Consider the following 25,339-nt stretch of genomic DNA (forward strand, 5'->3'; position numbering starts at 1 on the left):
GATTCTAGAGAATATAGTGTTATCACAAAATTAAAGGAACTATACTATGTACTACAAGTAGATTCTAGAGAATATAGTGTTATCACAAAATTAAAGGAACTATACTGTGTACTACAAGTAGATTCTAGAGAATATAGTGTTATCACAAAATTAAAGGAACTATACTATGTACTACAAGTAGATTCTAGAGAATATAGTGTTATCACAAAATTAAAGGAACTATACTATGTACTACAAGTAGATTCTAGAGAATATAGTGTTATCACAAAATTAAAGGAACTATACTATGTACTACAAGTAGATTCTAGAGAATATAGTGTTATCACAAAATTAAAGGAACTATACTATGTACTACAAGTAGATTCTAGAGAATATAGTGTTATCACAAAATTAAAGGAACTATACTGTGTACTACAAGTAGATTCTAGAGAATATAGTGTTATCACAAAATTAAAGGAACTATACTGTGTACTACAAGTAGATTCTAGAGAATATAGTGTTATCACAAAATTAAAGGAACTATACTGTATACTACAAGTAGATTCTAGAGAATATAGTGTTATCACAAAATTAAAGGAACTATACTGTATACTACAAGTAGATTCTAGAGAATATAGTGTTATCACAAAATTAAAGGAACTATACTGTATACTACAAGTAGATTCTAGAGAATATAGTGTTATCACAAAATTAAAGGAACTATACTGTATACTACAAGTAGATTCTAGAGAATATAGTGTTATCACAAAATTAAAGGAACTATACTGTATACTACAAGTAGATTCTAGAGAATATAGTGTTATCACAAAATTAAAGGAACTATACTGTATACTACAAGTAGATTCTAGAGAATATAGTGTTATCACAAAATTAAAGGAACTATACTATGTACTACAAGTAGATTCTAGAGAATATAGTGTTATCACAAAATTAAAGGAACTATACTGTGTACTACAAGTAGATTCTAGAGAATATAGTGTTATCACAAAATTAAAGGAACTATACTGTGTACTACAAGTAGATTCTAGAGAATATAGTGTTATCACAAAATTAAAGGAACTATACTGTATACTACAAGTAGATTCTAGAGAATATAGTGTTATCACAAAATTAAAGGAACTATACTGTGTACTACAAGTAGATTCTAGAGAATATAGTGTTATCACAAAATTAAAGGAACTATACTGTGTACTACAAGTAGATTCTAGAGAATATAGTGTTATCACAAAATTAAAGGAACTATACTGTGTACTACAAGTAGATTCTAGAGAATATAGTGTTATCACAAAATTAAAGGAACTATACTATGTACTACAAGTAGATTCTAGAGAATATAGTGTTATCACAAAATTAAAGGAACTATACTGTGTACTACAAGTAGATTCTAGAGAATATAGTGTTATCACAAAATTAAAGGAACTATACTATGTACTACAAGTAGATTCTAGAGAATATAGTGTTATCACAAAATTAAAGGAACTATACTGTGTACTACAAGTAGATTCTAGAGAATATAGTGTTATCACAAAATTAAAGGAACTATACTATGTACTACAAGTAGATTCTAGAGAATATAGTGTTATCACAAAATTAAAGGAACTATACTATGTACTACAAGTAGATTCTAGAGAATATAGTGTTATCACAAAATTAAAGGAACTATACTATGTACTACAAGTAGATTCTAGAGAATATAGTGTTATCACAAAATTAAAGGAACTATACTATGTACTACAAGTAGATTCTAGAGAATATAGTGTTATCACAAAATTAAAGGAACTATACTATGTACTACAAGTAGATTCTAGAGAATATAGTGTTATCACAAAATTAAAGGAACTATACTATGTACTACAAGTAGATTCTAGAGAATATAGTGTTATCACAAAATTAAAGGAACTATACTATGTACTACAAGTAGATTCTAGAGAATATAGTGTTATCACAAAATTAAAGGAACTATACTGTGTACTACAAGTAGATTCTAGAGAATATAGTGTTATCACAAAATTAAAGGAACTATACTATGTACTACAAGTAGATTCTAGAGAATATAGTGTTATCACAAAATTAAAGGAACTATACTGTATACTACAAGTAGATTCTAGAGAATATAGTGTTATCACAAAATTAAAGGAACTATACTGTATACTACAAGTAGATTCTAGAGAATATAGTGTTATCACAAAATTAAAGGAACTATACTGTGTACTACAAGTAGATTCTAGAGAATATAGTGTTATCACAAAATTAAAGGAACTATACTGTATACTACAAGTAGATTCTAGAGAATATAGTGTTATCACAAAATTAAAGGAACTATACTGTATACTACAAGTAGATTCTAGAGAATATAGTGTTATCACAAAATTAAAGGAACTATACTGTATACTACAAGTAGATTCTAGAGAATATAGTGTTATCACACAATTAAAGGAACTATACTGTGTACTACAAGTAGATTCTAGAGAATATAGTGTTATCACAAAATTAAAGGAACTATACTGTGTACTACAAGTAGATTCTAGAGAATATAGTGTTATCACAAAATTAAAGGAACTATACTGTGTACTACAAGTAGATTCTAGAGAATATAGTGTTATCACAAAATTAAAGGAACTATACTATGTACTACAAGTAGATTCTAGAGAATATAGTGTTATCACAAAATTAAAGGAACTATACTATGTACTACAAGTAGATTCTAGAGAATATAGTGTTATCACAAAATTAAAGGAACTATACTGTATACTACAAGTAGATTCTAGAGAATATAGTGTTATCACAAAATTAAAGGAACTATACTGTATACTACAAGTAGATTCTAGAGAATATAGTGTTATCACAAAATTAAAGGAACTATACTATGTACTACAAGTAGATTCTAGAGAATATAGTGTTATCACAAAATTAAAGGAACTATACTATGTACTACAAGTAGATTCTAGAGAATATAGTGTTATCACAAAATTAAAGGAACTATACTGTGTACTACAAGTAGATTCTAGAGAATATAGTGTTATCACAAAATTAAAGGAACTATACTATGTACTACAAGTAGATTCTAGAGAATATAGTGTTATCACAAAATTAAAGGAACTATACTGTGTACTACAAGTAGATTCTAGAGAATATAGTGTTATCACAAAATTAAAGGAACTATACTATGTACTACAAGTAGATTCTAGAGAATATAGTGTTATCACAAAATTAAAGGAACTATACTGTGTACTACAAGTAGATTCTAGAGAATATAGTGTTATCACAAAATTAAAGGAACTATACTATGTACTACAAGTAGATTCTAGAGAATATAGTGTTATCACAAAATTAAAGGAACTATACTATGTACTACAAGTAGATTCTAGAGAATATAGTGTTATCACAAAATTAAAGGAACTATACTGTGTACTACAAGTAGATTCTAGAGAATATAGTGTTATCACAAAATTAAAGGAACTATACTATGTACTACAAGTAGATTCTAGAGAATATAGTGTTATCACAAAATTAAAGGAACTATACTATGTACTACAAGTAGATTCTAGAGAATATAGTGTTATCATAAAATTAAAGGAACTATACTATGTACTACAAGTAGATTCTAGAGAATATAGTGTTATCACAAAATTAAAGGAACTATACTATGTACTACAAGTAGATTCTAGAGAATATAGTGTTATCACAAAATTAAAGGAACTATACTATGTACTACAAGTAGATTCTAGAGAATATAGTGTTATCACAAAATTAAAGGAACTATACTATGTACTACAAGTAGATTCTAGAGAATATAGTGTTATCACAAAATTAAAGGAACTATACTATGTACTACAAGTAGATTCTAGAGAATATAGTGTTATCACAAAATTAAAGGAACTATACTGTATACTACAAGTAGATTCTAGAGAATATAGTGTTATCACAAAATTAAAGGAACTATACTGTATACTACAAGTAGATTCTAGAGAATATAGTGTTATCACAAAATTAAAGGAACTATACTGTATACTACAAGTAGATTCTAGAGAATATAGTGTTATCACAAAATTAAAGGAACTATACTGTATACTACAAGTAGATTCTAGAGAATATAGTGTTATCACAAAATTAAAGGAACTATACTGTGTACTACAAGTAGATTCTAGAGAATATAGTGTTATCACACAATTAAAGGAACTATACTGTATACTACAAGTAGATTCTAGAGAATATAGTGTTATCACAAAATTAAAGGAACTATACTGTGTACTACAAGTAGATTCTAGAGAATATAGTGTTATCACAAAATTAAAGGAACTATACTGTGTACTACAAGTAGATTCTAGAGAATATAGTGTTATCACAAAATTAAAGGAACTATACTGTATACTACAAGTAGATTCTAGAGAATATAGTGTTATCACAAAATTAAAGGAACTATACTGTGTACTACAAGTAGATTCTAGAGAATATAGTGTTATCACATACTGTATACTACAAGTAGATTCTAGAGAATATAATCAGGAACTATACTGTATACTACAAGTAGATTCTAGAGAATATAGTGTTATCACAAAATTAAAGGAACTATACTATGTACTACAAGTAGATTCTAGAGAATATAGTGTTATCACAAAATTAAAGGAACTATACTATGTACTACAAGTAGATTCTAGAGAATATAGTGTTATCACAAAATTAAAGGAACTATACTGTGTACTACAAGTAGATTCTAGAGAATATAGTGTTATCACAAAATTAAAGGAACTATACTATGTACTACAAGTAGATTCTAGAGAATATAGTGTTATCACAAAATTAAAGGAACTATACTGTGTACTACAAGTAGATTCTAGAGAATATAGTGTTATCACAAAATTAAAGGAACTATACTATGTACTACAAGTAGATTCTAGAGAATATAGTGTTATCACAAAATTAAAGGAACTATACTGTGTACTACAAGTAGATTCTAGAGAATATAGTGTTATCACAAAATTAAAGGAACTATACTATGTACTACAAGTAGATTCTAGAGAATATAGTGTTATCACAAAATTAAAGGAACTATACTGTGTACTACAAGTAGATTCTAGAGAATATAGTGTTATCACAAAATTAAAGGAACTATACTATGTACTACAAGTAGATTCTAGAGAATATAGTGTTATCACAAAATTAAAGGAACTATACTGTGTACTACAAGTAGATTCTAGAGAATATAGTGTTATCACAAAATTAAAGGAACTATACTATGTACTACAAGTAGATTCTAGAGAATATAGTGTTATCACAAAATTAAAGGAACTATACTATGTACTACAAGTAGATTCTAGAGAATATAGTGTTATCATAAAATTAAAGGAACTATACTATGTACTACAAGTAGATTCTAGAGAATATAGTGTTATCATAAAATTAAAGGAACTATACTATGTACTACAAGTAGATTCTAGAGAAGTAAAATTAAAGGATTCTACAAGTAGATTCTAGAGAATATAGTGTTATCACAAAATTAAAGGAACTATACTATGTACTACAAGTAGATTCTAGAGAATATAGTGTTATCATAAAATTAAAGGAACTATACTGTGTACTACAAGTAGATTCTAGAGAATATAGTGTTATCACAAAATTAAAGGAACTATACTGTGTACTACAAGTAGATTCTAGAGAATATAGTGTTATCATAAAATTAAAGGAACTATACTGTATACTACAAGTAGATTCTAGAGAATATAGTGTTATCACAAAATTAAAGGAACTATACTGTATACTACAAGTAGATTCTAGAGAATATAGTGTTATCACAAAATTAAAGGAACTATACTGTATACTACAAGTAGGTTCTAGAGAATATAGTGTTATCACAAAATTAAAGGAACTATACTGTATACTACAAGTAGATTCTAGAGAATATAGTGTTATCACAAAATTAAAGGAACTATACTGTATACTACAAGTAGATTCTAGAGAATATAGTGTTATCATAAAATTAAAGGAACTATACTGTATACTACAAGTAGATTCTAGAGAATATAGTGTTATCATAAAATTAAAGGAACTATACTGTGTACTACAAGTAGATTCTAGAGAATATAGTGTTATTACACAATTAAAGGAACTATACTGTATACTACAAGTAGATTCTAGAGAATATAGTGTTATCACAAAATTAAAGGAACTATACTGTATACTACAAGTAGATTCTAGAGAATATAGTGTTATCACAAAATTAAAGGAACTATACTATGTACTACAAGTAGATTCTAGAGAATATAGTGTTATCACACAATTAAAGGAACTATACTGTATACTACAAGTAGATTCTAGAGAATATAGTGTTATCACAAAATTAAAGGAACTATACTATGTACTACAAGTAGATTCTAGAGAATATAGTGTTATCACAAAATTAAAGGAACTATACTATGTACTACAAGTAGATTCTAGAGAATATAGTGTTATCACAAAATTAAAGGAACTATACTGTGTACTACAAGTAGATTCTAGAGAATATAGTGTTATCACAAAATTAAAGGAACTATACTATGTACTACAAGTAGATTCTAGAGAATATAGTGTTATCATAAAATTAAAGGAACTATACTGTGTACTACAAGTAGATTCTAGAGAATATAGTGTTATCACAAAATTAAAGGAACTATACTATGTACTACAAGTAGATTCTAGAGAATATAGTGTTATCACAAAATTAAAGGAACTATACTGTGTACTACAAGTAATTTCTAGAGAATATAGTGTTATCACAAAATTAAAGGAACTATACTGTGTACTACAAGTAGATTCCATAGAATATAGTGTTATCACACAATTAAAGGAACTATACTATGTACTATAAGTAGATTCCAGAGAATATAGTGTTATCATAAAATTAAAGGAACTATACTATGTACTACAAGTAGATTCTATAGAATACAATGTTACCACGCAATTATAGGTTCTAATTACACTGCAAATTAAAAGTAGATTCTATGGAATACAATGTTATTATTTTTTCCAATTCAATTCAAAACATGTGAAAATATATACATATATATTTCTCAGAAATTCTTTTTTCGAATGTAAAATCAAATGTAAGAAAGAAAAAAGCAGACAAAAAATACAAAATCATTTCTTTAACGACTGTATCTGCTTTCAAGGCTGTACAAAGTCTTCAGAACAAAAGCAAATGAAAATATTTAATGTGTTAAATAAATTGTTATGTCCCGAATCTCACTATTCGTTGGTAAAAAGTATAACCCAAGAGTTGGTGGTGGGTGGTGATGACTAATTACCTTCCCTCTAGTTTTACACTACTAAATTAGGGACGGCTAGTGCAGATAGCTCTCAAGTAGCTTTGCGCGAAATTAAAAAAACACCAAAACAAACACTATTATGTTGCATATATTTTAATAATATTTTAAAGAGAAAGAACTCATAAAAAATAAGCTTCACCTAGTGTGGACTTGATACTTTCACAAATGTCTTCTCGTCCCATCTGACCTAAACAGGAGACCAGGAGGTCCACACAGTGACGAGTTCTGCCGTTACTCCTCAGCCAATCACGAATCATAGCTAGACTAGGGTTAACTTCATCTTGAAATATGGTAGTTTCTCGTTCGTTGTAACCTGAAATCGGGAAGTTATCTTAATTAACACTACCTAGAGTCTTATCAAATGAACTTACTTTTTTATGAAAACAAGTGACATAATATTGTAGAGATATCTGATGTGATAGAAGAACACTGTTAAATGAAACTTGCTTTAAAATATCTGAGATTTGGATTAAAGAATTAGTTTAGACATCTAAAAACCTGTTTCACACTGACAGTTGGTTCCAATGTTTAAAAACTCATTCACAATGACGATTGGTTTCATATGTTTAAAACTGTTCGCAATGACGATTGGTTTCAAATGTTTAAAATTGGCTCGCAGTGACGAATATTTTCAAACGTTTAAAAACTGATTTAGACTGAGATTATTTTAAGACGTTTAAGTAGAAACAGCCTGGTTTCTGTTATTTAATTAAACAGTTTATGCGATCTATTTTGGTGTGAAAATTAAAGCAAATTTTTTGTTTGACATTCTAGCTTGGTTTAGTAATAAGCTAATTTCTCTTTTAATTTTTTGGTGAACATGACAGCTTCATTCTGAGAGGTGTGTGAGAAATTATGGATAATTTTAAAATGAATTTCTGGTATTTTTTTAGTATAATGTTAAGTTGTGTATTATCAGATATACTTTTATTAGCAGGTAACCACGTAGCTAAACATATACACATTAGTATGTATTCTCATTGTTAGATAAAGGTTGTTTAGAACTTCGCTTATCCCGTTTTTTTTTAAATAAAAAAATCAGAAAAATTGATGTGAGATTTGTTTCCAAGGAAAGAAAAGAGGAATATATTAATTTCAGATAAAGATGTTTGTCTTTAATGTTTTCTAACTATGTATATATTTCATTAGAAGCAGTAATCACAATCAGATAATATTATATTTATAATACAAAATGTTATTTTAGTTTAGCACAGACATCGTGTAACATTGTTTTTGGTAAACATAGTTTTGTTATTATGCATTTTATCTTTACTGAAGATAATGTTTTATAGTTTTAATATGTTCGTGTGTGACATTAACATCAGGAGACGTAACATCTACTACATACATCTGGTACATACATCTACTACATACATCTGGTACATACATCTACTACATACATCTACTACATACATCTAGTACATACATCTAGTACATACATCTACTACATACATTTCGTACATACATCTACTACATACATCTAGTACATACATCTACTACATACATCTAGTACATACATCTACTGCATACATCTCGTACATACATCTACTACATACATTTCGTACATACATCTAGTACATACATCTAGTACATACATTTCGTACATACATCTAGTACATACATCTAGTACATACATACATCTACTACTACTACATCTACATACATCTACTACATACATTTCGGGTACATTATCTACATACATACATCTACTGCATACATCTCGTACATACATCTAGTACATACATCTACTACATACATCTAGTACATACATCTACTACATACATCTAGTACATACATCTTCTACATACATCTAGTACATACATCTACTACATACATTTCGTACATACATCTAGTACATACATCTACTACATACATTTCGTACATACATCTACTACATACATCTACTACATACATTTCGTACATACATCTACTACATACATTTCGTACATACATCTAGTACATACATCTACTACATAAATCTAGTACATACATCTTCTACATACATCTACTACATACATTTCGTACATACATCTACTACATACATCTAGTACATACATCTACTACATACATCTACTACATACATTTCGTACATACATCTAATACATACATCTACTACATACATCTACTACATACATTTCGTACATACATCTAATACATACATCTACTACATACATTTCGTACATACATCTAGTACATACATCTACTACATACATCTAGTACATACATCTACTACATACATCTACTACATACATCTAGTACATACATCTACTACATACATCTAGTACATACATCTACTACATACATCTGGTACATACATCTACTACATACATCTACTACATACATCTAGTACATACATCTACTACATACATCTAGTACATACATCTACTACATACATCTGGTACATACATCTACTACATACATCTAGTACATACATCTGGTACATACATCTACTACATACATCTACTACATACATCTAGTACATACATCTACTACATACATCTAGTACATACATCTACTACATACATCTTCTACATACATCAAGTACATACATCTAGTACATACATCTAGTACATACATCTAGTACATACATACACATACATCTACTACATACATCTAGGGTACATACATCTACTACATACATCTAGTACATACATCTACTACATACATCTAGTACATACATGTACTACATACATCTTCTACATACATCAAGTACATACATCTACTACATACATCTAGTACATACATCTACTACATACATCAAGTACATACATCTACTACATACATCTAGTACATACATCTACTACATACATCAAGTACATACATCTAGTACATACATCTAGTACATACATGTACTACATACATCATCTAGTACATACATCTAGTACATACATCTAGTACATACATCTACATACATTATCTACTACATACATCTAGTACATACATCTATTATTACATACATTTCTACACATACATCTACTACATACATTTCTACATACATCTACTACACATACATCTACTACATACATTTCGTACATACATCTACTACATACATTTCGTACATACATCTACTACATACATCTAGTACATACATCTACTACATACATTTCGTACATACATCTACCACATACATCTGGTACATACATGTAGTACATACATCTGGTACATACATGTAGTACATACATCTGGTACATACATCTACTACATACATCTAGTACATACATCTAGTACATACATACATCTACTACATACATCTAGTACATACATCTTACTATATACATCTAGTACATACATCTACTACATACATCTAGTACATACATCTACTACATACATCTAGTACACATCTACTACATGTACATATACATCTACTACATACATCTACTACATTCATCTACTACATACATCTACTACATACATCTAGTACATACATCTACATACATCTACTACATACATCTAGTACATACATCTACTACATACATCTAGTACATACATGTACTACATACATCTTCTACATACATCACGTACATACATCTACTACATACATCTAGTACATACATCTACTACATACATGTAGTACATACATCTACTACATACATCTGGTACATACATGTACTACATACATCAAGTACATACATCTAGTACATACATCTACTACATACATGTACTACATACATCTACTACATACATCTAGTACATACATGTACTACATACATCTTCTACATACATCTACTACATACATCTAGTACATACATGTACTACATACATACATCTAGTACATACATCTACTACTACATACATACATCACATCTACATACATCTACTACATACATCTAGTACATACATGTACTACATACATACTACATCTACTACATACATCTAGTACATACATCATACATACATCTACTACATACATCTACTACATACATCTAGTACATACATCTAGTACATACATCTATACATACATCTACATACATCATACATCTAGTACATACATCTACTACTACATACATACATACATCTGGTACATACATCTAGTACATACATCTACATACATCTACATACATCTAGTACATACATCTACTACATACATCTACTACATACATCTACTACATACATCATGTACTACATACATCTACACATACATCTACTACATACATCTACTACATACATCTACTACATACATCTACTACATACATCTAGTACATACATCTACTACATACATCTAAGTACATACATCTACACATCTACTACATACATCTGGTACATACATCTACTACATACATCTAGTACATACATCTACTACATACATCTACTACATACATCTAGTACATACATCTAGTACATACATCTACTACATACATCTAGTACATACATACATCTAGTACATACATAGTACATACATCTACTACATACATCTACTACATACATCTACTACTACATACATACATAGTACATACATCTACTACATACATCTAGTACATACATCTACATACATGTACTACATACATCTACTACATACTCTCTACATACATCTACATACATCTACTCTAGTACATACATCTACTACATACATCTACATACATCTACACATCTACTACATACATCTACTACATACATCTAGTACATACATGTACATCTACATACATCTACTACATACATCTACTACATACATCTAGTACATACATGTACTACATACATCTACTACATACATCTAGTACATACACATCTTCTACATACATCTAGTACATACATCTACTACATACATCTACTACATACATCTACTACATACATCTGGTACATACATCTACTACATACATGTAGTACATACATCTGGTACATACATGTAGTACATACATCTAGTACATACATCTACTGCATACATCTACTACATACATCTAGTACATACATACATTTCGTACATACATCTACTACATACATCTGGTACATACATCTTCTCCTTATGAAAATGTTTCCTTCTCTCTTATTAGCTCTTCAAACTTTTACAAATTACACATCACCTGTTTCATAGCTTTTCAAACTTGTATCCCTCGCAGTGTTATCCTTTACATTGTCCCTCACCTTCACTTCTCCCACAACTAATCCTCACCTTAACACAACTTTTTATCTGTTTTACAAGTAAAACTTTATTTTATTTACAACGTTTCATCAGGCTTACCTGACGTCATCTGGTGGCACACAAGAAATTAGGCTAACGGAATTTAATTTAAAAAAATAATAATCCCGTAAGAATATATAACAGCAGTAATACTACAAGCACAGTATTGATACAATACTGACCAATTGTAAACAGTAATTTATCAATGAACTGCAAGTGAACTCAGCAGATAGCCGGATGTGGCTTAGCTATAAGAAAAACCCACACACACATGAACTGCAAAAGTGAATAGAGCTTTTAGTCCTAAGTATTTAAATATGTTCTATGATAAAGAAATTGGAATAGATGTAAATGAACACCCTTGAATTTGTTGAGAAAATGTTCTTTTTTTAATTAAAATGGCTTATTTTATATTTTGTCTCTTATTCTTGTCTTCTCTGCTGAGAAAGGATTTTCGTAGACATGTGTTCAAAAACCTGAGATGGAGATTTCAAATGTTCCTGCAAGCAAGTGGAAAGTTGTCTATTCGTCTTACAAATATAACAGCTTTTGCTAACCCTGAGTTCAGCTGTACACGTGTTTCCTAAAGTGCCAATATCGATATACTTGGATAACAGTTGACCTGGCTTCTTTCCAAATAAAAATGTAGATTGTACTTTAATGTCAATATTATACTCTCTGGCTATCATTTCTTATCTGGCTAACTACCTGTCACAGCCATTAATGTTGAGTCGTCTACAGATAGAATAACTTTCAAGAAAGACAATACGTTTGTCTATGTGCTGAGACTTTCGTTAAGTATTTCTAGAAACCAGTAACTAATGTATCTCATAAATACAGTTCAATGTCATAACAACCCACCCTGCCAAAGTTGTCTCTAAATAAACCACTGTTGTTTTTGTGAACAGTTTGTGAGTTCGGAAAAATTACAAATGATACAAAAATTCAGCGGCTCTCAATAAACTGCCTGAAGTTACTTTCAAAATAAATAAGAGAAAATAATAAACACTAAGAAATACAAAATAACTGTACTTTGGTAAACATATATGTACACACATAAATATAAAATGTACATATATAAGCTTCCTTTATTATAAATAAAGTAAACGTACTTTAAAAAACAGTGTTTTAGTCCAGCCTAAATGTTTGGTTAAAATGCACCAATCGTTATTTTGGTCTTACCTAGACGTTTGGCTAAAACCAGCCAATCGTTTCCTGCGTTAATATGATTTAGAGAACTAGAAGCGACCTTGACCCAGCTTGGCTCTTCCATATAAGGGTCATAAGGTTCCCAGCAAGACTTTTTTAGTCTGTTTGTAAAAGAAAGATGGTGGAGGTCTGTGTAGCTTGAAGTTCCACAGTCTAAAGTAACACCAACGTGAGGATATAAATCTAAGTTCGTGTCTACTTGTTAAATAATATACAAAAAATATATAAACTAAAAGCGAAAGTCAATACATATTTGAAGTTGGTTAATCTAATGTTATTTCTTAGATTCAAAGACATGAAAACCGTGGAATGCAGAGTGGGTGCAGACTGTGAATGTTTTGTTAAAAAACATAAAACTAAGAAGAGCTTCTAGGTGGTTGTTTCCTTTATTGTAATACTTTCAAATTTTAACAATAGTACAAAATCATTATTATCTATATAGTTTACACCTAATAATATATAAAGTTCCTTTATCATGTCAGAAAAACATGTAGGTTCAAGAAACCCTGATACAACATGATAAAATACCTCTCACCCAAGCACCTACTAAAGGTGGACCTCTAAGGTGGACCTCTCTTCATCAGGGGCAAACTGTGAATAGTCCCAAGCACCTACTAAAGGTGGACCTCTCTTCATCAGGGGCAAACTGTGAATAGTGGTGTGATTAACTGAAAGAGAAAGGGAACTGAGTGACCATCATGAAGGTCATCTGATTTTCCAGGAAATTTTTAGCATATTGTTCCATATTCTGTTTGTTGTGTCTTATTTCCGGTGCAATGGCTAACTTTAACCATCAATGATGTTAATATCATCGGCATAGAAACAGGATTCAAAACTAAAGTTGGTAGAGGTATAAAAGAAACTTATTTGTAGCTCTAATCCAAACACAGTCCAACCTTGTGGAATCAATCTAGATCCTAGAATCAGTGATCTCCAATCATTGGTCTCATACCTGTCACAAAAATTATTTCTTTAGCCCATTCCCTAACACCTTTTCTTTTTACGTAACTCTCTTCGCCGACTACATTGAGATACTTACAATAAACAGTACACTGGAAACTATTCTAGGCATTTCCTGAAACACCAAATGGCCTTTCTGAAGTCACTCAAATCCGTTTATATATCACTGAGTTGATTACATCATCGTTCTCAGTTTGCATCTGCAGAAGAAAGGACCACCATTCGAAAGCACTCGGATTATACGGTTTTTATAAGTTTGTATAAAGTCCCTTTAAGAAGCAATCTTTATAGCCTATACAGCAAGACCAATGAGATATGATATTTCTTAAAACTGTAGTTTCCAGCAAACCACAGTACGGGTTTTGGTACTTAAGACCAGTTAAAGATGCTTTCATATGAATGGACATTCTGGAATCTTCTTTTGTATTGACAGAACACAATAATTTACTTGCAGATAAAACAAACATTAAATTGTATCAGAACACTTCCCACTTCAACAAGGTAAGAAACTTTAAAGTTAAGTTCAAATTATCAAGCAGAACATCTTTCGTCATTGTTGTATCTGATTTTTATACTTGTGATTTTTTAACTGCTGCACAGTTTACGCTTTTGTTGTTATGGTTTGTTTACGTTTGTGGTTTTTTACGTGATGTACTGTTTTCGTCACTGTTGTAATGGTTGTTTATATTTTGTGGTTATTACATGTTACACAGTTTTCGTTATTGTTGTAATGGTTTGTTTATATATGTGGTTATTACGTGTTACACAGTTTTCATCATTATTGTAGTGGTTGTTTATATTTGTGATTAAAATGTGCTGCACAGTTTTCGTCATTGTTGTAAAGGTTTCTATATATTTGTGGTTGTTACATGATACACAGTTTTCGTCATTGTTGTAAAGGTTTCTATATATTTGTGGTTGTTACATGATACACAGTTTTCGTCATTGTTGTAAAGGTTTTTATATATTTGTGGTTGTTACATGACACAGTTTTCGTCATTGTTATAATGGTTTCTATATATTTGTGGTTATTACGTGTTACACAGTTTTCGTCATTGTTGTAAAGGTTTTTATATATTTGTGGTTGTTACATGATACACAGTTTTCGTCATTGTTGTAAAGGTTTCTATATATTTGTGGTTGTTACATGATACACAGTTTTCGTCATTGTTGTAAAGGTTTCTATATATTTGTGGTAGTTACATGATACACAGTTTTCGTCATTGTTGTAAAGGTTTCTATATATTTGTGGTTGTTACATGATACACAGTTTTCGTCATTGTTGTAAAGGTTTCTATATATTTGTGGTTGTTACATGATACACAGTTTTCGTCATTGTTGTAAAGGTTTCTATATATTTGTGGTTGTTACATGATACACAGTTTTGGTCATTGTTGTAAATGTTTCTATATATTTGTGGTTGTTACATGATACACAGTTTTCGTCATTGTTGTGATTATTTATAATTATTATTGTTATTTGCTCGTCACTATTGCAAACGTTTATTTATACTTAAAGCTATCAAACTGTTTTTAAACAAACCTAAGTTGAAATTGTTTTGTAAGTAATTTATCATTTGATCCAAACAAACTTATACTGACATTCACTACAAAATGCCCTTAAGATGATGCGTTATCAAATTCGGTTTGCTAAGGAATCGTTTCTCAACTCTAGTGGTTGTTACATGATACACAGTTTTCGTCATTGTTGTGATCGTACTATTGCAAACGTTTATTTATACTTAAAGCTATCAAACTGTTTTAAACAAACCTAAGTTGAAATTGTTTTGTAAGTAATTTATCATTTGATCCAAACAAACTTATACTGACATTCACTACAAAATGCCCTTAAGATGATGCGTTATCAAATTCGGTTTGTTAAGGAATCGTTTCTCAACTCTAGTTTTGACGATATCGTATGACAAGAACTTGTTTTCATCATTCAAACTAGATTAAAAATCCATATTCATATATACCTGATGTATTTCAACACCAGGTGAGGTTAGCCTTTCCCTTTAGGAATGTATTGTTTTTAGAATAAGATAAATGAATTAATGAAGTTTTCATTTCCCTTAGATATAAATCATTTGTTAAACAAGCGTTTGCTATAATTATAATAAAGTAATAACCTACCGTTTAAGGAAGAAAATGGAAAATGTTTTCGGATGAAATCAGTCTCTACGATCCTGTACTCACATTGTACAGTCTGCAGATAACGAAAGTAAGAAACCAACACGTTATAAAATCACTAAGTTCTTTACTAAGTTGTACAATCTAAGATACCTACATTTATAGAGATTACCCATAAAACGTTATATATTTACTTATCACATTTTTAACTATTTAAAGCAACATTTATTCCCGTGACATTATCATTAAAAAATTAATGTTAAAGTTATTAAAATACATTTAATATATACATGTTAGTGAGTAACAGAAAGCTTTCTTATTTTATGGTAAAACATCACCACCTCAACAGTTTCTAAGTTAACAGAACCATTTGTGACTGTAATGTATTGTAGGTAATTATCTCCAATCTGTTAGTTAAAAGACGAAATATCACGGGCAAATGTATCAAAAGTCTTAGTTATAAAGTTAAATATCATAAGTAAGTGTTTCACATTTCTCAGTTACAACAATGAAATATCATAAGTGTCTCACATTTCTCAGTTACAACAATGAAATATCATAAGTGTCTCACATTTCTCAGCTACAACAATGAAATATCATAAGTGTCTCACATTTCTCAGCTACAACAATGAAATATCATAAGTGTCTCACATTTCTCAGTTACAACAATGAAACATCATAACTGTCTCACATTTCTCAGTTACAACGATGACATATCATAAGTGTCTCACATTTCTCAGTTACAACAATGAAATATCATAAGTGTCTCACATTTCTCAGTTACAACAATGAAACATCATAAGTGTCTGACATTTCTCAGCTACAACAATGAAATATCATAAGTGTCTCACATTTCTCAGTTACAACAATGAAATATCATAAGTGTCTCACATTTCTCAGCTACAACAATGAAATATCATAAGTGTCTCACATTTCTCAGTTACAACAATGAAATATCATAAGTGTCTCACATTTCTCAGTTACAACAATGAAATATCAGAGGCAAATGTCTCAAAGGTCTCAGTTATAACGATAGAATATCTGAGTTCAGTGTTGTATCAACAACCTCGTTTAAAACAGTGATAGATCAGAATTCGGTGTTGTATCAACCATCTCATTTAAAACAGTGATAGATCAGAATTCGGTGTTGTATCAACCATCTCATTTAAAACAGAGGTAGATCATAGGTTAATGTCCCAAAATCAGCTTTTACACTAGCAACACAACGGCGACTGTTATAATTCATGAATGAGGGTAAATGTTTTGTTACCTCTTAATGGTTTACTTCAATATGTGTGTGTGCAGACATTACTGGGTCAACAGACAAAGATCTGTTTACCTTTTGCGCCAGGCAATCACTGAGCAGAAGCAAATGGACACATGAAGGGCCGGCACATCCTGGAATACCATGTTGCACGCAAACCTTTCTACAAGGACAAGAGACACAAAGACGATAAGACAAGCGTTTGTACCAGCTATTACGTAATGCCTCGAGTTCAGTTTCCAGAAGATGGCGTACCTGGAACGGTTTTTTTTTTATTTTAGTTTATTTAATAATCTAAGTATTGTGCTACAGATCATTGTTCAAGCTTTACCATCAACACAAAAATTATGAATAACAAAATGAGAAAATTTCACTGACTAGAAATTGTTGTATTAGCGCAGATCTACATAATGAGATATTTGCATTATATTAACAGCTGAAAATAGAACACCTTATTTTAGCATTGTAAATCAGTCACCTTACTGTTAACCCACTGTTGTACGTGACACAAAGATTATGTAAGCCTGAATAGTTACCTCTAACTCCACCGGGAGCGCGACAGAAAATAAACAAAAATTTTAATTAAGAATAATCTGAGAAAAATTACATTAAAATACCCTCAAGATGAATAAAACTCATGCCTGAATAGTTACCTCTGACTCCACCGGGGGGCGCGACAGAAAATAAACAAAAATTTTAATTAAGAATAATCTGAGAAAAATTACATTAAAATACCCTCAAAATGAATAAAACTCATGCCTAAATAGTTACCTCTGACTCCACCGGGGGGCGCGACAGAAAATAAACAAGGATTTTAATTAAGAATAATCTGAGAAAAATTACATTAAAATACCCTCAAGATGTATAAAACTCATGCCTAAATAGTTACCTCTGACTCCACCGGGGGCGCGACAGAAAATAAAACAAGGATTTTAATTAAGAATAATCTAAGAAAAATTACATTAAAATACTCTCAACAGGAATAAAACTCATGCTGTTTTATTTAGGTAGAAAATATCAAACATTCAACCTCGGATTAACAATGTGTTTGTTTGTTTATTTTAAATTTTCGTGCAAAGCTACACGAAGGCTATCTGCGCTTTGAATTCCCGGATTTACAGACTAGCACGCTAAATATTCAGCCCCGCCTTTTAGAGATGGTTAAGTTCTAATATTTTGGGTAGAAAGAAAACTAATCGAAAGAGCTATGAAATAAAATAAGAACCCATTTATTACGTTTTAAATGTACAATAGACTAGCACACAAATTTAAATGAGATTGTAACGTTTGTTAGATGTTCCATAAAGTAGTAAGTTTGATTTGAATTTCGCGCAAAGCTACTCGAGGGCTATCTGCACTAGCCGTCCCTAATTTAGCAGTGTAAGACTAGAGGGAAGGCAGCTGGTCATCACCACCCACCACCAACTCTTAGGGTACTCTTTTACCAACGAATAATGGGATTGCTCGTTACATTATAACGCCCCCACCGCTGAAAGGGCGAGCATGTTTGGTGCGACCGGGAGTCGAACGCCTTAACACACTTGGCCGTGCCGGGCCCATCTTGGTTGTTATTAAAAACAGTATAATACTAGAAACGATCTCCTCATGAAATGCACCATTTTACTTAATTAATTTATCTTATCCATAAAATCTTCGGTCCATCGTACATAAAATAACATCGTTTTAGTGGCAACTTTGTAGAAGATAAACTCCGCTGGACCAATTTCACGTAGAAAGCTTTATGTCAGTCTAGGGTTCGATACCCTACTTCGAAAAATGCAGTAAAATTTCCGACATGTTGTTTTTAGGTTAAACGAAAAGTCTCACCAAAATAACGCTACTTTTGCTCGGGAACATTTACGTCATGTTCATTGTATCTATTAGAAGCATTGAGAAGAAAAAACAAAAAATGGTCTTCATCTATTGTTTATGGCTTCCATTGGATCTGACCAATCGTATCGAGTACTTTTATTACTGAATGATCTAAGACAACGAAAGTGATCACAAAGGAAAGAGCAAAGTACTCTTATCTTATTGATCCTGTTGCTTCGTAGTTTTTGTTTTGTTTTGGGCCTCTTTTGATTGGATTCTGAAATTCTGGGGCGACCTCTATTTCTTATCATTTAAACTTCAACAGGAACCGTATCATGACTGTCCACAACGCTTAACATTACATCTTCTAACCTTGAACCTACAACTAAGACTAAATTAAACACAACTTTCGTAAATTCTCCCAGTGTCTAGTTTAATACTGAAAACTAATTTTTGTTTATTAGTTTCAGGCGACAAACTTTCACCAAGATCTGGACACGAACGGGAAATGAACGAAGAAAGAACTTGTTTACGAATGAAAAATTATTTGCAAAATGTGGGAAAATAAATACAAAAGTTTAAAAACTCTTAACATCAAATTATTGTTGGATTTTAACATTTATTTGATTTTTTCCTTTATCGAATATCGGGATGAGTCACTAATTTATGTACAGCTGACTCTCGATTTTAAGGATAAAGAGAGACTTTGCAATTTGATAACCAACTGGCCATCATCGATGATGTTAGGACATACAATGTACGTTTTTTGAAACGAAAAATATATTTGAGCGCCAGATGTCGCTCGTATAATTTATATTTTTTATTTATATTCTGTTTTACCACCTCACGAATACGTTGATAACCAGCAATAACATGGCTAAAGAATACATCGAAGCAACAGTTGGTGATTTCCCTACTTACAAAATGTTCCAAATTTAAAAAAAAAAATGTTACTGTCTCTCACTAGTCTTGCCTGTATGGTTTGGCGAAACCAAGGTTTCGAGCTGCCTGTCAACCGCGCGGAGAGCAACCGGTCTGCAGTACTCGTAACCAAATATGTACCAATGCACTATGGGACTAAACGCCACGTTATCACCACATGGTTGGTGTCGGGTTTCTAACCCACGACCCACGAACAAAGTTCTTTCTTTGTTCATTTCCCGTTTATGTTCAGATCTTGGTGAAAGTTTGTCGCCTAAAACTAATAAACAAAAACTAGCTTTCGGTGTTAAACTAGACACTAGGAGAAGTTACGAAAGCTGTGTTTAGCCTAGGCTTATTTGTAGGTTCAAGGTTGGAAGGTGTGATGTTAAAACATTATTTATTTTGTTTTTAATATCTTGAAATAATTTAAGTTTCACTCGTGCGCATCAAACATTTTTCACCAACAAAAGTTGGTTTATTTCTTCTATTAAAAAACAACAACATATTGTTTTCATTGGACATTACATTTAGGGTAAAGATGAAATATTCGAGCAAACATTGTATTAGATGTATTATAATAATATACTAAGTTTAGGCTTAGACTCAGTATCTCACTTTTTCACACGCTTGCACTGATGGTGACTTGAAATTCCCGTTCTGATTAACTCTGGTTAAAACTACCTACAAGAAAAAGAAAAAAAAAAAAGAGCACTCAGTTAAATACTAACCTCAAGTTTCAACTTTTAACACGTTAAATGATTTTAGTTATATAAATGTATATATATATATAAATCTCTCCTTGGACCTCAATTTTTAATGTGAACTGTAATGGATAACAAATGATGTGCTCTAAGTGTGTCTATATTTGATTATTTGCGTGTTATTAACACATATTCTTCTTTTAAGTCTGGGAAAAAATCACGAGCAAAACGTTGTCAGCTTAAATAATAATACACGTTTTTGTTTGTCATATCCAAGTTCTTAGAAGTACTTCGCAAGATCTAACAGTTTAGAGGTCGTATGTGGAAAGAAATGTTCAAGAGTATTCAACAAATCACTTAGACCTAACTTATTGCTTCTTCCATTAGTAAGTTAAGAGAAGCAACATTTTTCACCGGAAAAAAAAAAATTAAATTGGATTTTATTTTAAATACATAAAAGTTTCAATATTTAATGTTTTTTGGCAAGAATTATATGTTGAGTAATTATTAGGAGATTCCTAAATGATATTAGGACTTATAACTCTGAAAGAAAAACAACACATGTATCTCTAATATCGATTGGGTTTGAGTTTGGCATGGCCAGTTGGGTTAGCCTAGTCTGCGCTAGCCGTTCCTAATTCTGCAGGCGTGAGGCCGTTATAATGACTCAGACGGGGCTAGGCAGCTAGTGTAAGACTAGAGGGAAGGCAGCTAGTCATCACCGTCCACCGCCAACTCTTGAGCTATTCTTTTACCAAAGAATAGTGGGATTGACTGTCACTTTATAACGTCCCCCACTGCTGAAAGGGCGACCATGTTTGGTGTGACGGGGATTCGAACTCGCACCCTCGGATTACGAGTGGAGCACCTTATCCACCTAGCCATGCCGGGCTCTTTAGTATAGGAAGGTGTAGTGTATGGTATATAATTCACCATAATTTCCGCGTGAACGAACGAAGCATTTTCCACTAGCAAGTCATGTTCGGGGTCGACAGCAATTCGAGCCTGATTGGTTACTAACTGTGGTAATCTTCTCCATCTTTGTCTGCACGACCAGTTACCCAGTCTGGTAAGTAACCGGGAAAAGAACCCTACTAAAATAAGACAAAAAAATTATTAAATGGTTATATATATTGGGTTGAGGAATAATTCGTGAGCGTTTTATCAAGTTAAAAAAATATATTCATAAATGAAATGCTTTCGCAAAATATTTCATGTCATTTGGTAGATAATTTTTTGCTCTAATAGATGGTGTGTTTGATTTTCATATGTCTTTAATTTTTGCTTTCATTTTCAGCTCATTAAATGGACTGTCAAGTGGACAAAATCGAGCATTTTCGACACCATCTGCTTTTCGCATTTAATTTCTTGCAATTTCGTTCAAAACAATGCATACTATATACCTAGGTATTACATGAAATAAAGTATCATAATAAATGTTTTGGGTGTAATGTGTTCATGCATTGAAGTATTGTATAGTCTTGCATGTAATGCTTGAATGAAATTATTTAAAAACGCTCACGAATTATTCCTCAACCTAATATTATATTAATGGTTATTATATTTTTACTTGTTCATTTTATTTGAAGAAATATACTTTAAACCTTCATTCGATTATTATTATTGTTGTTAACACTAATCTATATGTTTGGAATTTCTGTTGGAATATTACATAGGAAAAATATTGCTCAAATCTGAGTCCAGTATAATTTACTTTAGTTCTGTTTACTGGTTTACTTTTATTGTACCCAGTGTTTAACCTTGCCCTTAACCCACACCTTATGTTTTTACAGGTTTTTACATACGCCTAACTGTCAGTACTGTTATTCTGCTCTATTATTAGATGTTGTTGCTAGGTTATACACCTGGTAACAAGCCGTGAAAATCTAAGTACAGACGTAAACAGTGAGACTCGTCGGAAAGAGTTGGCGCGTAAGGTGTCCGTATCCTAGCAACCCAAGGAATCCAATAAGAATCTAGTACGTCATCGGCGCTATCATGATCCTGCCAAATAGAAACATCGATATATTCAATATACTTAACAAAGTTTTGGGAAAGTTATTTTTGTATGACTGACTCACAAATAGATCATATCAATAAAAACATACTTATCTTTCTATAAATAACTATATACACACACACATCTGTATACATACACATCTGCGCGTGTGTAAGATATATGAAGAGCAGTCTACTTAAGTTACGTTATCATTGTTAGCTGGCGTCAATAGTTGATCGTTTATGGCCATAGTCTTTAAAAATACAGTCTGAAAAGATCGTTGTTTTATCTCATTTCTAACCTCCTTCACTTATATCTTTACCATATTCTCAGAAACGTTGGGCCAGTCACTATTTTCAAAATTTAGCAATATATTTTCAGTACAAAAGTTTGATTATTATTAATTTAAAAAGTTTCTCTCACAAACGTTTTGTCTGGTGGTACAAAAAAAAATCCTTTTACGATCAAAGTTCAATCTATTGGTATTTCCTCTATTAAAAAGAAAGGTTATTTCACTCCAAAACAATTATAAAAGCTAATTTCATTTTGACAAAGCAATTAAAAAAAAAAAAACAGACTCATCTGTCAGTTCAATACACTTTCTTAGGCACGTTTAAAATGTTCATGTGTCTGTTTGTTTTTCTTTCTCAATAACTAGTGACAAGAGAAGTGTTTCAAAATCTGGAGTAATAAACAGTCAGTTATTTCTGCAGGTGATAACGTTCTTGTCGATAAGTTAATCGTACTAATGATTCAATCTTTCTTCTTAACCCTTGCAGTATAGTAAATACTGTCTACTGATACGAGAGAAAAAACATTGTTAAAAGAGGGCTGTCTGCACTTAGCCATTCCTAGTCTCGAGAAAACAGACAAGATGGATGACAGCTGGACAATAGTAACCACCACTTGAACTATTCTGTCTGGTTGAATAGTTTGATATCACTGCCACTCTTATAACGCACCCTCGCCCCCATGTTTATTCAGCAACGAGTCCACCAGCCATGGATTCTCAAATTCTTAGCCTGATCACCCTAACTACCACAGACACGTCCGCCCTCTAAACGTTAGGAATGAATGCGTTACCATTAAATCAATTAGCAACAAATTAGTTCTTTCTGTTTCAGATTTGAACAAGTAGCTCAGTCACCGAGACAGTCAATAATGAACACGTAAATCACTATAATTGTAACTTACGGTTTTGGAGTTGATTTAATAACAGAAATTCCTGACTTTATAGCACATTCCGTATATTATTATATACTTCAGATAAGAGATCTCGGGTGCTTTTTAACGTGGCCATTATTATGTAGTGATTAGGACTTAACGAAATCTCGAGTTAAATCAAATGATAAATAATCTAATTATAGCACAGATATTTTATTGTGAAAGCTCGTATTCCAAAAATTAGCCGAAATTTCTTACTGTGATTATTAATTGAAGGAGATAAAAATAGAATAACATAAAAAAACTTTTGTTTCATTCATAGTAATACTTGAACTCTACCTAACCCCGATTTTAGTAAGTCCAAACATGGTCAAGATAACTGTTTTAGTAAGTCCAAATACAGTCAAGACAACTGTTTTAGTAAGTCCAAACATGGTCAAGATAACTGTTTTAGTAAGTCCAAATATAGTCAAGATAACTGTTTTAGTAAGTCCAAATACAGTCCAGATAACTGTTTTAGTAAGTCCAAATACAGTCCAGATAACTGTTTTAAAAAGTCCAAACATGGTCAAGATAACTGTTTTAGTAAGTCCAAATATAGTCAAGATAACTGTTTTAGTAAGTCCAAATACAGTCCAGATAACTGTTTTAGTAAGTCCAAATACAGTCCAGATAACTGTTTTAAAATGTCCAAACATGGTCAAGATAACCGTTTTAGTAAGTCCAAACATGGTGAAAATAACCGTTTTAGTAAGTCCAAACA

General features: G+C 31.2%; 1 protein-coding gene across 4 annotated transcripts in view; it reads right to left on the reverse strand.

Annotated features, from left to right (window-relative positions):
- The window catches only part of LOC143248537 (uncharacterized), a 211,190-nt gene that overhangs the window by 138,891 nt on the left and 46,960 nt on the right, over positions 1–25,339 (reverse strand). For 3 of the 4 annotated variants that reach the window (XM_076496963.1, XM_076496962.1, XM_076496961.1), the window contains exons 13-19: positions 23,279–23,417; positions 22,347–22,507; positions 21,328–21,393; positions 18,052–18,231; positions 16,716–16,788; positions 13,597–13,776; positions 7,441–7,614 (exon numbers count right to left, since the gene is read on the reverse strand). In XM_076496963.1, the coding sequence (XP_076353078.1) occupies positions 7,441–7,614; positions 13,597–13,776; positions 16,716–16,788; positions 18,052–18,231; positions 21,328–21,393; positions 22,347–22,507; positions 23,279–23,417 (973 nt within the window). The remainder of the gene's footprint in view (positions 1–7,440; positions 7,615–13,596; positions 13,777–16,715; positions 16,789–18,051; positions 18,232–21,327; positions 21,394–22,346; positions 22,508–23,278; positions 23,418–25,339) is intronic. The other variant, XM_076496964.1, reaches the window with a different exon arrangement.

This window comes from Tachypleus tridentatus, chromosome 4 (assembly GCF_004210375.1).
Source record: "Tachypleus tridentatus isolate NWPU-2018 chromosome 4, ASM421037v1, whole genome shotgun sequence".
Lineage (NCBI taxonomy): Eukaryota > Metazoa > Arthropoda > Merostomata > Xiphosura > Limulidae > Tachypleus > Tachypleus tridentatus.